This window comes from Heliangelus exortis, chromosome 5 (assembly GCF_036169615.1).
Source record: "Heliangelus exortis chromosome 5, bHelExo1.hap1, whole genome shotgun sequence".
Lineage (NCBI taxonomy): Eukaryota > Metazoa > Chordata > Aves > Apodiformes > Trochilidae > Heliangelus > Heliangelus exortis.
Window position 1 is genome coordinate 6935189 of NC_092426.1, and position 15145 is coordinate 6950333.

At 37.4% G+C, this 15145-nt stretch overlaps 1 protein-coding gene across 5 annotated transcripts in view; it reads left to right on the top strand.

The window, feature by feature from the left end:
• The window catches only part of LOC139796858 (nesprin-2-like), a 178812-nt gene that overhangs the window by 86315 nt on the left and 77352 nt on the right, over window positions 1–15145 (top strand). For all 5 annotated transcript variants that reach the window (XM_071745335.1, XM_071745336.1, XM_071745337.1 and 2 more), the window contains exons 54-63: window positions 386–651; window positions 1432–1588; window positions 3484–3639; window positions 6393–6533; window positions 6873–7055; window positions 7586–7723; window positions 8289–8474; window positions 9887–10009; window positions 10399–10581; window positions 14294–14419. In XM_071745335.1, the coding sequence (XP_071601436.1) occupies window positions 386–651; window positions 1432–1588; window positions 3484–3639; window positions 6393–6533; window positions 6873–7055; window positions 7586–7723; window positions 8289–8474; window positions 9887–10009; window positions 10399–10581; window positions 14294–14419 (1659 nt within the window). The remainder of the gene's footprint in view (window positions 1–385; window positions 652–1431; window positions 1589–3483; window positions 3640–6392; window positions 6534–6872; window positions 7056–7585; window positions 7724–8288; window positions 8475–9886; window positions 10010–10398; window positions 10582–14293; window positions 14420–15145) is intronic.

The following is a 15145-nucleotide window of genomic DNA, read 5'->3' on the forward strand; positions in this document are numbered from 1 at the left end:
GAGTTGCCCAACAAACTGTAAGTTTTGGGGAATATGGTAGGGATGAGACCCTCAGTAAAACAGCGTCTAAAGGGCTGAGATTGGTGCAGAGCATCGTTTCTTACCCACTGATCAGCCAGTTATCCCCAGCCTTTCTTGAGGGAAAAATGAGTAAAAAATGATGGGGAATTTTACAGTACAATTACTCTGAACGTGGAACAACTCGGTGTGTGGTATTGTGCTTTGTTAGAGCAAACTGAAATGTGTTGGCACATTCAGAGGTTCAAGCTCTCTGTCTATACAATTCCCACTACTTAGTCATGCGATTTAGTAAATGAATAATATAACTTAAGGTGACTGAATAGAAAAGCACTTTATCTCATGCTTTGACAATCTGTTTGCTTAGCTGGAACGAGAAGCAATAATTCTTGATAAGCTCCAGGAAGAACAGCCAGAAAGTCTTAAAGAGAAAGAAAAGGCCACCAGAGAGGAACTGGTAGAATTATTAGAATTTGTGAGCACATTTGAGGAAAATATCAACCAGCAACAGCTCCTCTTACTCTTACTTCTGCACCGAATGAGAAACATCCTGAATATACTGGAAAATCCTGAGGCAGAAACTTCTCTTCCCACCTTATGTGAGATAAAGGCAATGCAGGATCGATGTAAAAAGTAAGTAATTTTAAATTTCTGTTGAAAGTACAGCATAGTTCTACTAATAAGCACAGTGTTTCATTAGGTATTAAGAATGTCTGAAGGCTGTAATGCACTTACTATCTTTACAAATGCTCTACTGTGTCAGACCAATGCTCCATCTAACCCATCTGCTGTCTCCAGCATAGGTGTTGGGAGATAGGGATGAGACCTGGGCCTGGCCATATTGTGTGTGGGCTGCAATTTGTGTTCAAATGTAGAGTCAGCAGGGATGATGGTTGATTTTGGAGGCTCCAAGATCTTGTGAATGAGATGAGTGGGTCATCCTCTGTTATGGAAGTCAGGCCTTGTGCTTCCTGCAGGAATTAAGCTTTTGCCTTCCTAAGTGAGTGCCACTGTTTAAAATTCACCTAAAAGACTTCTTACAAATCTGTGCTTGCACTCGCCCTTCCCTGTGCCTATTTTTTGACCTGGAACTCTTTGGGAATCTCTTTTGCTCTGCCAGGGTTTTCAGACCTTGAGAACCTGAGCTCTGTTTGCTGTTTAAAAATGCATGCTATCTCATTTGGTCTACCAAACATACATTTTGTTTCAGCAATATCTGAAAACTCATGTTTGAAGAATCTGAAACAAAGGACAGATGCTCTGAGATTTACTTGAAGAATATGATACTAAAAACAAATACATGTGTCTCTGGATATAAATTTAAAAAATAACTGTATTAACTACTCTCTTTGGTTACTCCTACCTAGCATACAGACAAACGCAATATATTCTTGCTGGAAATGTGTTTTATAGGTTGTATGAAAAGACTCAAGACCATAAGGATTCTGTACAAGCTGAGATTCAAGAGAGGAACAAGATCACTGAAGAAATAAGTGCTGTGACAAATGCATTACAGAATGGTGCATCTATGTTATTAAAAGATACTACTGGAAAGGCAGGACAGCTGGAGGTTGGTGACATCTTTGTTACTGTGGGGACATTAGGAATATGTCCTCTTTTATGCTGCGGTTTGAACTTGCTCCAAATAAAATTAGTGGCAAAGTATATGCACATGCACATTGACTTGAAGAGAATGCATCTGGCTCAGCAGAATGTGACTGGCCCTGCCATAGCCTTGGTTTGTGTTCCTCTCTCTCCCTGTGGTACAGCTACCAACTACAGAAGTCTTCCCAGATTGCAGAGAGATTCACAGCCAGCTGCATGACTTTTAGGAATGATTTCCTAGTGTATGTTCTGTGCTTCCTCCCCCCCCCGTGTACCTAGACAGAGTAGCTTCAGATGCTCTGGATTTGACATCCCACATGATGGGATTAATATGGTAAATGCTTTTTTAGAAATCAAATTGTGATCAAGACCACAGGCTCCACCAGCAGTAACCAGAACTCTGCAGCAACCCAGTCTACATACATTTCTATCATTTCAGTGTATTTTTGTATCAGGGCAATATCATTTCTGCTTCTGAAGGAATCCAATTTTCTATAAAATCTATAGAATTATTTAGGGCTCCATTGTATTTACTGAATGGAAAATCCAAAATTTCAAAATTAGGTTAGTTTGGTGGCAAAGTTTTAACTCACCAGCACAGATGAATATATGAATAGGAACTGATATCCTCTAGTCCCTTAGGAAAAAATTGGGATAGCTTCGTTAGACATTTACTTTCCAGCTAAATAATCTGTGAAACGTGAACACAGATTTAAATATATACAGAAATGAGTTTGCAAAGGCATGATTTATTGTGGAGCCCAATTTTGTAACTGATTCTTTTAAATCAGTTTCAAGTCAGGGAATCTGTAAACTCCCATAAACATTGGCACAATGTTAATTGGGCCATTTGAGAACAGTCTCCTTCTTGATCATAGAGTGAGGCACGCAGCTGTTCTCAGCTTTTGTCTTTTTAAATATCAGACCCAGTTGTTGTAGGATGACAGGAAATAAATCTCTTACATATTTCTTTTGTGCACTGTATTTGTGTGAAGCAAAAGATTCTCAAGTGAAGACTAGGAATTAATAGGTTACTGTTACCCCCCACTTGAAGAAGAAAAGAATATTAATGTCTTTCATTGCTGGTAGGAGCACTAGATCATTTTCCCCAATAACTCAAATTAACGTTTGAGTTTCTCAAACAGCTGAGCTTTGGGAAAAGGAACCATAAGGCAAACAAACAGAACTTTCCAACTTGAAATTCTAGAAAACCTTCAAATAAATGAGTTTCTTCATTCTCTCTGCAAGAGGACTTAGATCGGATTTTATTTCTAGGCCACAAGCTGTAGACAGTTGTTCAAGTGTCTTTTATCTCATAAAACCCACATTCTTCCTGCAGAACTGGAAACTACTGTTTTGAAAAGAGCCTGCTGTGCTGCTCTGCGTAATTGCCTGAAAGCAGACACTTCAGCTTGAAACCTGTTGCTTTTTGTGGCCTTTGTGTCATTTATAATAATGAAGGAATGAACGTTGGCTATTAAACGTCTTTCAAAGAGAAAAGGCCCTTTTGGCAAAAGGGAGAGCACAAAGGTTAACATTTAATCATAGGAGCACTTCAAATTATTACATTGCTATAGCTGTCAATAAACATCAGTGCGTCAGTTGCCTGGCACGGAGTAGGATCAAGTTTAATTAATTCTAACAGATTGAAAAGCATCATTTGCTTAAATGAGTAAGTTTTTCTCAAAGTTAACCTGCTTACAGAGGTAGACAAATTAGGTTTGATGTCACAAAAACAACGTTTCCAAATAATAATTGCATTAGGAAATATAAAACATGATATCCATGTGTATGAATACACATGTGTATGCACTAAGTAAAAATTGGATAAAACTGCTTAACTTATTCTTAATTCTGTAGGAGGTTCAGAGTGTGATTGGTAAAGAAAGTCAAACTCTAAAGGATATCATGGAGAAACTCCGGATCAAGTATTCTGAAATGTATACAATAGTTCCTGCAGAGATTGAAACACAGTTGGAAGACTGCAAGAAAGTATTGCAAGACTTAGAAGACAAGGTAACTGCTCATGTAATGTATAAATAAGTAAAGCAATAATTGATAGATTTTTTAACCATAAATTTAAACTTGAAACATTGTTTTCACTTGCATTCTTCTCTCATTGAAAATGTCTGCATGAGGAAAGATTCCTCATGGTAACTGTCTCCCTTCAGAATAACTCTAGAGTGAGCAGTGTGAATATATTATTTTCCTTTTCTGCTAAAAGGAGACATGGCAGAACCACTAGCAATAAAGTTTTGGATATTATGTGTATCCTGTCTTTTATCCAGTCTGATGCCTACACTGAACTAGTAGTCAAAAGGGATTGGGAAGATATTTTCAAAACTGGAGTTAAAAGAGAACTTTGAAATTGGTGTTTTTTAATCTAATTTACACCCATGATAGGGTATCACAGCATGGTTCTTTATGCCACCCCTTGGGGCATGGTTGCATTCCTTTAAAAGCAGGCAGAGAATATAAAGAACTAAATAACAGTGCTTCAGATTTTTGCAGTGTTTTCTATCTACAGGACATATAAACTGTTAACTGAAAACAGAATTAAAGAAAAATAGAGTAATACTGGGAGCCATACTGGGGTCAAATTTTAGCCTGGCATAATTATTATCATTGTTATTTATTAATTTGCATACACTGAAAAAAATTCAGTTCTCTTATTTCAGAAATAATGTTTAATGCTAATTGTAAGGGCTAAATCTCAGTTAACTTGATAAAACTTGAAATTTTAATAATACTTGTTGCTGTGTGTCAGATTATTGGTTCATTTATGTTGCATTAAATATTTAGAGTCCTACTGGTTAGGCTTATTAGTTTTCATTTGGTTAACTTTGTAGTTTCTGTTTCAAAATGGAACTAGCTTTTTAGAACTAACAGCTGGGTAGGAGAGAGAAGGAGAAGAGAAGTAAAACATAGAAGTAAAACATTATTCATGCTTTAGTTGTTGGGGTTTTTTTCATGTTTACTGTTTCATTTACTGAGATAAAAGATTATCCCAATGCACACATTACGTGTTGGGGTGAAAGAATGGTCCTGGAAGTTAGGCTATATTTGCTTTTCATGTTTAGGTAGTGGAAAGCAATGTGAACTATCTTGGAATTTTAAAAAATGCATTAAGGAAACAGAATAAGTCCTAGTGGAACTGGAGATCAGTTTAGTTACATACTACGAGATATCAGCATGTGTTAAATAGTTATCTTGTCATATTTTAATGGCATTATGCTTTCTCCTAGTTCTGTTAGCCTAAAAATGAAAGTAAACTTTACTTTTGATGTAGCATACTTTAAATAAAAAATATAATCAATTTATCCCAGTAAGAGTATTAAAATTAAAATCCTACCTTACTGATGACCAGAGCATTGACAGACAGAGTGTTTATTCTGAGTACAGATAAGAAATTTAGTGCTTGGCCTCCTTTCTCATTTCTACTCTGTCATATCACTCCTACGTGTTTTCTTTTCTATTTTAGAAGCTACAAACATCAATTTTTTTTTCATGTTAGATAAACTCCGGAATATTAGTAACAGCCAAGTCTTTAATTATAAAGCCCAAGTTCCTTTTTCCAAGGAATCTTAGGCACAAAGTACAGACTGGACTTCATAGGACTTATTTTTATATAAACATGAGTATTTGAGAGGAGCACTGTAGTTATTTTCTCTATATACTTATTTTGATTAATGCAATTTTTTCAATATAATACCTTACTAAGAGTATTATTACATAATAAGTAACGTTTATAAAAGTAAGAATTAAAAATGGATAAATAATGTGTTAGCTAAATAGTGACCTTAACTCTCCTTCTAACAAACAGAATAAAGTATTTCAGTATAAGGAGCTTCAAACCAGAATAATTATCAAACTAGAAAACTTTTTCATCTATGCAGGTTAAAACAGTGGAATGTGCATATGTTTCATAAATTCTAGGGCTGCCACGTGCAAAAAATTTACCAATTAAAATTTACCAATTTGTAAAAAAAAAAAAAAAAAAAAAAAAAAAAAATTTACCAATTGTCTAACAATTTCCTAGTGCCTGGCTGACCCTAACAGATAGCAGAGTTAGTAATTTTGGGGGGCTAAAAACAAAGACTTTCTTGTTCCTTGCAATTCATCTATTCTTTAGTAACCTGGTACCTCACTGTTTCTCACTTCTGTGCTCAGGCAGTTACTCAGCTTCATTTTACGTCAGAGTTTTTCTCTTTATGCAGAAAATCAAGCCCCCCAGTGTATTGATTTTCCATTTCTGTGGAGTTCTGCAGAGTAAAATTGAGCTCCACACACTTCATGGAGCTCAGAGCCTTTTATTTTAGCAATATATCTCTAATTTTATATTTAGAAATTCACTATATATTAATGCACTTCCATATTCCCCTCTTCCTTAAAGAAAGTAATAGCTGTCAGCTGGGACATAAAGGTGTCATTCTAGGTTTCTTACAGCACAAATCTAAATGTGACCCTTTCCCCAGTGCATCATGATTACCCTTTGTTACAAATGAGAACAGGGGCAGCTGAAGAGAAGCACCACAGAGTTGCAGTTTCTTGCTTGTTTTTCCAGGGGCTGCCTTTCTTAACAAGTCATCTTTAAGTGAGGGTAAATGTGGAACATCTTCACCTTAACGCTTCTCCCGTCAAATGTAATTCCATTCCTGTGTGTTTAAGTGACTCAAGAGAAGCATAGAATTTTAATATTTTTGGTGAGGTAGTGCACAGAAACAAGAAGGTCTTTGTAATCTCCCGTTATTTTCTTTTTCCTCTGGCAGGTTAGCTTTGAAATCTTGCAGAGCTCTCCTCAGTATGTACTGAAAAGAAAAGCAGAAACTATTAATAATGGCCTTCAAGCTATTGAAAAGATGTTACAACAGAAGAGTGAAAACATTGCCAAAGCCAAGGAAGTCCAGAAGGTATCTTACAAAAAAATTTTATCTGTGTTAAAAGATTTTTGGTTGTTTCTACAGAGCCTGGTTTTTCAGGAGTGTAAAAAAAAAAAAAATTCATTTAAAGTCTGTAAAAGAAGAAGTACAAGCAAGGATTTAGCTGGTGAATATTTAACAATTCATTCTCACAGGAAAATATGCAGTTTTTTCAACTGTGAATCACATTGGCTGATGCAGAGTGTTCTGTTCTTGTCATACCAGTTCAGAAATCTTTGCAGTTCCACATGCCCCACACGAAGAACAAGTAACTGTTGTTATCTTTGAGGCTGAGCTTATATTTAATCTCCTCTCTCTCTCCACATGCAGCAAATCTGGGATATGCTGGATCTTTGGCATTACAAACTCAATGAACTGGATGCAGAAGTGCATGATATAGTAGAGCAGGATTCCTGCCACGCACAGGAGTTGATGGATATCTTAGTGACCCCCCATCAGCAGTACCAACAGGTCTCACAGCTTGCTGAGTGCAGAACTGCAATTTTAAACAAGGTAGATGCAAATGGGAAAGTTTTTTAAAAAAAATCACATCTTATAAGAAAGTAAATGAAGGTTTTGCATAAAACATCATCAAAGGCTCTCAAATAAATAGAGTCAGAAACCTGCTCTAGGTGCACTGGATTATTGTAGCTAAGAGTTTTGGGGAAGGCAAACCTTACATCCAGCTTCTGCCCCGAAGGACTGAGGGGGGTTAGTGAGAGGAATTCATGCCCCTGGATGGGTGATGGGGTGATTATATATGACACTACCACTGGGCTACCTGTTTAAGTAACTTTGCTGTATAAATTGCAACACCCCCATGGTATTTAAGCACTTAGGGACCAAAAGTACCTTTGATTACAGGAGAGAGCCTGAAATAATGAGACTGGTTTAGGAAAAATTACCATCTCTCACCAGACTGATTTAACTGAACTAAAGAAAACGCATCCTGTGTTCTTTCAATCTTGTCCCTAGATGTGTTTATCCTACACAGTGAATCAAAATGCATTTGTGCCTTTTTGTAAAATCCTGTCATTTTCTAGGCTGCTAACAAGATGGCAGAATATGATGAACTCTTGAAGAATGTGAAAGTTTGGATAGAAAACACAAACTGCTTGCTAAGAGCAGATGTTCAACATGACTCTGCAAAAAGCTTACGCAACCATGCTGATGACCTTCATGTAAGTGTTAATGTAGATTTATAGTCTTGTTAGAACAGGTTGCTCTGTACAGACACAATTTTGCATTCTTAAGTCATACTGGCATAAATAATTCAGCATTTTCAAATAAATCCTTTAAATAAAAAGTAGTTAGAGTTAACAGTCATGAAATATTTATACATACTCTTTAATGGTGGACATGCCTATTTTGTGAAAATGCTGAACGTGTAGTACATCTGTCTGTCAAAAATGTGTAATTATCTTCTGTTACCTTACTCTCATATTTTTCTTATTTGGGGATGTGACCTCTCTCTGAGTTTGAAATAATCCTCTTCATGCTTTAGTCATGCTCATGTAGACTTATTTTATCTTAAAATCATGGCATTAGCCTCTCAGTTTTCAGCCTGCAGGATGCAGCAGTTCAGTGAAGTGTTTAAATTTGAATTAAGCTCTTGGAAATATATGCAATATATGCAATGATTGATGACATACATGAAATTGAAACAGATTCCTTCTGGTCCTAACCTCTGTGCAATTTTCATGTTCATTGTTGATGGATCAAACTGAATTCTTATTTTGTCTCCAGATGGCTTTGGAAGACTCAGAGCAAAAGCAAAATCTTCTGCACAATGTTAACTTGGAATTGGAGGAGCTAACCCCAATCTTTGAAACAGGCTCTGTAATGCAACAGCTAAATGAAGTAGATGATCAAGTAGCAACTTTACAGCATGAGATAGCAGAGATTCTTCCACAGATCCAGCATGTGGCTGATGTAAGTTTGGGTGCTATATAGAGGCCTTTTATCAGAGTTTCATCTTACGTTATGAAATACAGCTTATATTGCCTGCATAAAAAAAAAGCATGCCAGTTTTAGTAGGTGTGCCAAGTGAGCAATTTCTTTGGAGAATAAACATCAGAAGGTTTTTCATATCTAATTAAGCTGTAAAGTTCAGGAATGTTTATCAAACTCCCTGTAAAGGAGGAGAAATGCAGGACTTGTTGATGGGCAAATTAAAAGGGCTTATCTTGCTGGAGGATAGGGTTCCTATGCAGAGTCACTTGGACAGGCTGGAGAAATGGGCTGATAAAAACCTCATGAAGTTAAAGTTCAACAGAGGCAAGTGCCAAGTCCTACACCCCAGGGTGAATCTGTCTAAATACCAATACAGGCTGGGGGCCAACAAGCTGGACAAAAGCTTTGCCAAAGGGTCCAGTGGTCCTAGTGGACAACACTTACCATGACATTGCAGCATGGTCTGCAACAGGGCCAAGAGCATCCTGGTTTACCTGAAGAGTGCAGCCTGTTTTGGTTTTTTGAACCTCTGAGATCATGTGTAGGTGCTCTGCCCAGTTTTAGGTTTCCCAGGGTTAAAAAAGACTTAGACATAGCTGGAGGAGTCCAGGAAGGCCACCAAGGTTGTCAGGGTGCAGGAGCACAGGCTGGGAACCTGGCATCAGTTCAGCCTGGAGAAGACAGAGCTCAGGGGTAGAAAGCAGGTATTACTGCTGTCTACCACTACATAAGGGAAGACTACAGATAAGATAGAAGCAGACTCTTCATCAGGTATGCAGAGAAAAAATGAGCAAATTATAGCAAAGGAAATTCCATCTATGAATTAGGAAGGAATTCGTTTTTGCAGTGATACGGGTCAAACACTACATCATGGGCCCAAAGGAGGGGTAAAATCCCCATCCAAGAGATACCCAAACATCAAAAGGGTCAGGACAAGAACTTCCCCAAGTCTCTTCCAGCCTAATTTATTCTGTGACTCCATTTCCACAACAGTTCACAAGCAGCTGTGCTGTATGTGGATCCATTTCCCATTTGATAAATGACTCTTCATACAGGAAACTGGAACAGTGTAATAAGACCAGTTTTCTATGCTAATAACTATCACCATTGGAAAAGCATCTTGTCACTACTGGTAATTTACAATGTGACTTTTCAAGGATGTTTCTACTCTGTATCTGGGGTTTAAAACAGACCAGGTGACCTTACGTACCTAATTTCACCAGAAGTTATGATGATGACACTTATAAGTAGCCTTTGACTGGTAGCATCCATTAACATACCCTGCATGAATACTTGTTTTTCAGTGTTTCTTTTTAAGTGAAAGGCAGAATTGCAAGCTGGCTTTGGTATTTGTCCTATCTACAAATATTCTCCTTGTTCCCAAAATCTAGGAATTGGATGCTATTGAATCTCATGTGAAAAAGGTCGAGAAGGACATTGCTGAAATGAAGACAATCCTGTCATCAGAAGATCTGTTGGAATTTTCTCCTAAAGACAAACTTCAACATGGACAGGTCCTTGTAAACTCCTATATAGACTTTTCCCCCTATATATTTGTGCATAAGTTAGCATAAAAATGCTTTTACAAGCATAAAGATGTTATGTGACTGCAGACTTCTGTGATCACGAACAAGTTTTTAGTATATGATTAAAAACTTGCACATGAAATGATAGTAATGCATTTCTGTATGTATATACAGAAAAAGCAGCATTGTAAATATAAGTTATATCTTCCTCTTGCTTTAGATGTCACCATGGATTTTCACTTATTTGGTTCAAGATTGAAATACTCTTCCTTCTTAAATGAGAAACTCACCAAAGAGAACTTTTGACCATCATGACAGTAGTATAAGTTTTCATTATTGACCTTTCCAACTCAATATAATATCTGTCATCCCAACAGGTTATTCTTGACCATGTTGGTCCCATGCAGAAGACCATTGTTCATATACAGTCCTATGAAGAAGCACTTCAGCTGCCAGGGGTGAAAACACAACCTTTCTCAGTCTTTGAAAGAGCAAGACAACTCTTGAGAGAACTGAAGAAATTAGAAAAGATTACTAAGGAACAAAACAACTTACTGGAGGTAATTTATTTATTTATTTATTCACTCTTTCATTCATTTTTGCTGTCAGCTAAATCGCTTTTACTTTATACGAATTTTGATCACTAGACAGTATTACTTTTACAAGCATACAGTACACCTGCTATGTCTTCTGTGCAATGGCTTGGGGATTTTTTTTTTCTCTGATTTTATTTTTTTTCCTGTGTAATTTGATACCAGGTACACTGGATAGTCTTGAAATTTGTTTTACTGCTCCAATTCAGTCACAACCGACACCGTGTTTTAGCGTATTGTAGAAGAAATGAAGGCCCGGGTGTCTTATGACTCTGGTTTGCACAATTGCTCACATCTGCAGTGTCCAAGACCTTAAAATGTACCTTGAACATGGAAATTCTTTGTTGACACCCATTTAAAAGAAATTGCTGACAATTAATAGCAGAAAGGCTTCTACTCAAGATACTTTTCCCAAATCAGTGAGCCAGGAAAGTGACCATTTTCTGCTGCTGTCACTTGGTTATTTATTGTTTTGAGGCAGGCCACATCCTGCCCTCAGAAGGTTTCATGCCATGATGTGTCTGCCTAAGTGAATGTGTGACAGAGGGGATGCTGCTGGCCAGACCAGGTTTGGAAACATAAGAAATGATGTAACAGCATCAGTGTGAGACACAGCTGCAGGAAAAGGCAGTGGGGGTCAGTAAGCATTAACCCATGGGCAGCACAGGTTATGGAACTTTTGTGTGGGCTCCAGACCTGAAGCAGAAGTCTGCAGCAATTCACTGGGCAATGTGGTTGTACCAGTTATGGAAGGTTTTAATTCAGGGATATCTGGGTCATTCTCCATAGATATATAGGTATATTTGGAGTCAATCTTGAGTTGTGTTATGTGTGTTACCATGTCAGCACAGATAAGAAAATTCACGTGTGACTCATCCATATATTGGCAGGGTGATAGCAGCACCCAGAAAAATGATACAGTGTCTTTGTTGAACTGATTTTCCAATCCCACTACAGTAAAAAAAAGACTCTTCAAAACATCTTACTGGGCACTTTGGCAGCCAGGCAGACACAAGGAACAGCTAAAATATGAGTGTCCATCTTTAATTCTCAATTTTTGAAAAGACAAGTAGCACAGCAAGAGAAAACTCAAACATGTCTAATGCATGCTTGAAGTTCAGAAAAAAAGCATCGACTGTGTCAGATCTGTATGATGCCTGTGAGCTTTCAATCTTTTTTTTTAAGTCCTTACAATTTCTTATGTCTGAAAAATAGATGTGCTGAAAGGTACCTCCTTTAGAGAGTTACCAGAATAAATACTTGAGAATTTCAAAACACTTCAAAAATCATCAGAAAAGGGGTACCTTTCAATTATCGAGTGTTATCGTAAGACTTCTAACTGGTTTATATGGAGCATTAAGTCAAGGTTTATATTTTTCTCCTTTTTGTAATAGCTGTAACATTTTTCTCTCAGAACTTGCCTTTATCTTGCAAACACCCAACAATCTGTAGCTGAGTGAAATTTCTTTATGAGAAAACAGGTTGGAACAATTGCAGTTCTTGGCAGCTTAAATCTCAAACTGTGCAGAAAAGATTTTTCCTGTCCTGTTGAATAGCTTGCAAGCAGCAGTGTTAAAACATAAATCCAGCAGCAGCCAGGACTAACAAAGGATAAAGCTATTAAAATATGGCATTTTGAGTGCTGCATTAGAAAGCTATTATCTGTCCTGATAGAGAGGAAAGCAAATGGGAGGCAAGCTTCCTGTATGAATATATACTTAGTTATTTTTTTCCTGAGGATTAATTTTGAAATTTTATTGCTTGGATGTGCTTGCCCTCATTTTACTACTGGTGATGGAATAGAATATTGCATTAGTAACTTTTGAATAAGGAAGTTGCAGTATAACACCTGAAAAAGTTTTAACAGAAGCAAAACCTGTAGTGTAAATGCTCTGGGGCCAGATTTTAGGTGGCTTGGATCTGTGCTGAATGTTGTTCTGGTTTTTATTATGGCCTGTCAAGTACCACACCTATCACTACCTAAAAAATGTCATCAGGAAGAGGTGCAGTTTTTCTGTGCAAGAGTGGCAGTATTTGCATATTTGATTATTTGCTGTGTCAATTTTAGTAAGCTCTTCCTTAACAAATCCAATGCCTCCATGCCTTTTCCATGGGTAAGTCTGCCAGTGCTACCACAGTATGAAAGGTAACAAGCAAATGTTCAGCAGGAAATAACTCAAAGGTGGCAATGATTCTAGGAAGAGACTCAGTCCCACACCATTTATGTTGTCGAAAGAAAAGGATAAAGTAAGATTTTTTTTGCCCCTCAGTAGAAGGCAGGGAATTAGGTGAATTATCTTCAGGCAAGTGGCTATATTCATATATTGGCCTGTGAGAGAAGGCACTGGAGTCTCTATACTGAGAGTTTATATTCTTTAGGCAAGCAAACTTCAGGTAGTATGCATTTTACCCCTCACTACACAGTCCTTTTCATGCAGAAGGGGGGAGAAATGTGTAAGGCTCCTGATTTTAAAAGGACTTATAGTTTATCATTAAAATTAAGCAGAAGACCTACTCCTTTTTTTTCTTCCTCTGTTTCTTTAGCTATGGCATTAAGATCATAGCCCACAATTAAATATCTTCCTCTCCCATGTGGTGCTTTGTTTTTTAAAGTCAGGAAAAGTCTTCCTTCCAAAACCTTTAAGTAAAAAAAAAAATTTAGAACTTCAGATTGTGTTTTATTGAGAGGGAGTGCTGCTGTGAGGAAGTGACAAGAAATGGCACTGTTACTGATCACAGCTGGAGAAACTCTTTGCTTTGAAAGGCAGAGTTTGTGCACACTTTTTTTTTTGATCTATCAGGCTTGCTCAGGTGCTGCTGTCAGAATAAAAACCTGTTGACAAAAGGCTACATTTTCTGCATTACCTTTTGCAGACACCTGAGGCATAGTCCTTATGTATTCTTTGATTCTCAGCCCACAGGCTGGAAAGCATAAAAGCCATGAAACATTCTGTGAATTAAATGTTTCCACAAAATATTCTGATTTGTAGATGTAACAATTTCTTAATTACTTTGAGATACTGTGACAGGTTGTGGCTCAAAACCATGAGCAATTTGTGTGGGGAATTGCCCATTTCTGTACAAACAGTAAAGCACAGGATATTTTGCTGTCACTGTCAAATATGTAAAAGTTAATTTGGCTGTAATATCTTTTTCCATAAGTCATGTAAGAAGGGGAAGCTCCCACAAGGTGGTAACACTTGTCATTTTTTTAGAAAGTATTCAAATCAACAGATACTGTGGTTGGTTTATTCTCTGAACTGTGGTTGCTGCCTGCTGTACAGCAGAGTTAATTTTTTTGTCAGTGCAGAATTAGCTGACAGTAAAGATCTGACCACCAGTCTGCCACTAGGTAGACTTTCCAGTTTGATCCAAAACACTGTACTGAATGTGATTAAGTATGTTCCATTTGGATTTTATAGCCAAATTTGTAGCTCTGCAAAAGATATACTCTATGCAAAGATATACTCCCCAGGCAGAATACCCCACCTTACTTCTATTTATGGGTAGAACAGTAGAAGAGTTTGTGTTTAGCAAGTAAACAAAAAACTTTCTGAGGATAGGGTTGTGCAAAGTTAGCAGAACAAACAGTTTCTTTTACCTTAAACTACAGATGTAAAGGTGGCTACAGTACTCTACACTTAATTCTCATAAATAATTTTGAATTACTCTTTCACAGGAAGCTGTAAAGAAAACAGAAGAATGCGAGAAAGAAATTGAAAAGTTAAAACAATTCTTAAAGAACCACTTGGTTGAAATATCACATGAAAATCAATCACTTGCTCAGAAGACTCAATGTCCAGAGGTGGGTTTCGTTGTTTTCTCTCTCATAGAACCACAGAATTGTTCCGGTTGGAAAAAAAACAGAAAACAATCAAAAAAGAAAGAAGATAATCAAGTCCAACCATGAACCTAACTCACCCTGGGTAGCATGTTCCAGCGTTTGATAGCCCTTTCATTAAAGAAATTTTTCCTAATATCCAGTCTAAACCTCCCCTGGCACAACTTGAGGCCATTTCCTCTTGTCCTATTGCTTGTTACTCCTCCCTCCAACCTCCTTTGAGATCACTGTAGAGAGTGGTAAGGTCTCCCTTGAGCCTACTTTGCTGATGTTCCTTCTCATATGGCTTGTACTCCTGATTGACTTTGATGTGTCAATTGTATCAACTTCTAAACGAAAAAAAACCTTTTGGAGTGCTGTTTTGCTGAAATAATGTGCAGCACTGATAGCTTGCCTGTGCTCAGCATCCTGCTAAGGATCCTGCTGAGGTAGCAGCTCAGATGCATAAGGAAGGAACTGAGTCCCTTTCTGGTCACTGACCATGCAGTGGTACTTTTGGTGATTGTGGTTAGAGTTAGATTCTTGAGAAGACTTTCCTTGTCCTCACTACCACACTGTATTTCCATCAACTGATAAACATGTTTTGCTTTTCTTCCTGCAGTTGACTGCTTTCTGTAATGGATGAACTGATTATTTAATACAAAAATGAGATGTGTTTTAAGTACATCAGTGCAGAAGTCAGGAAATTAC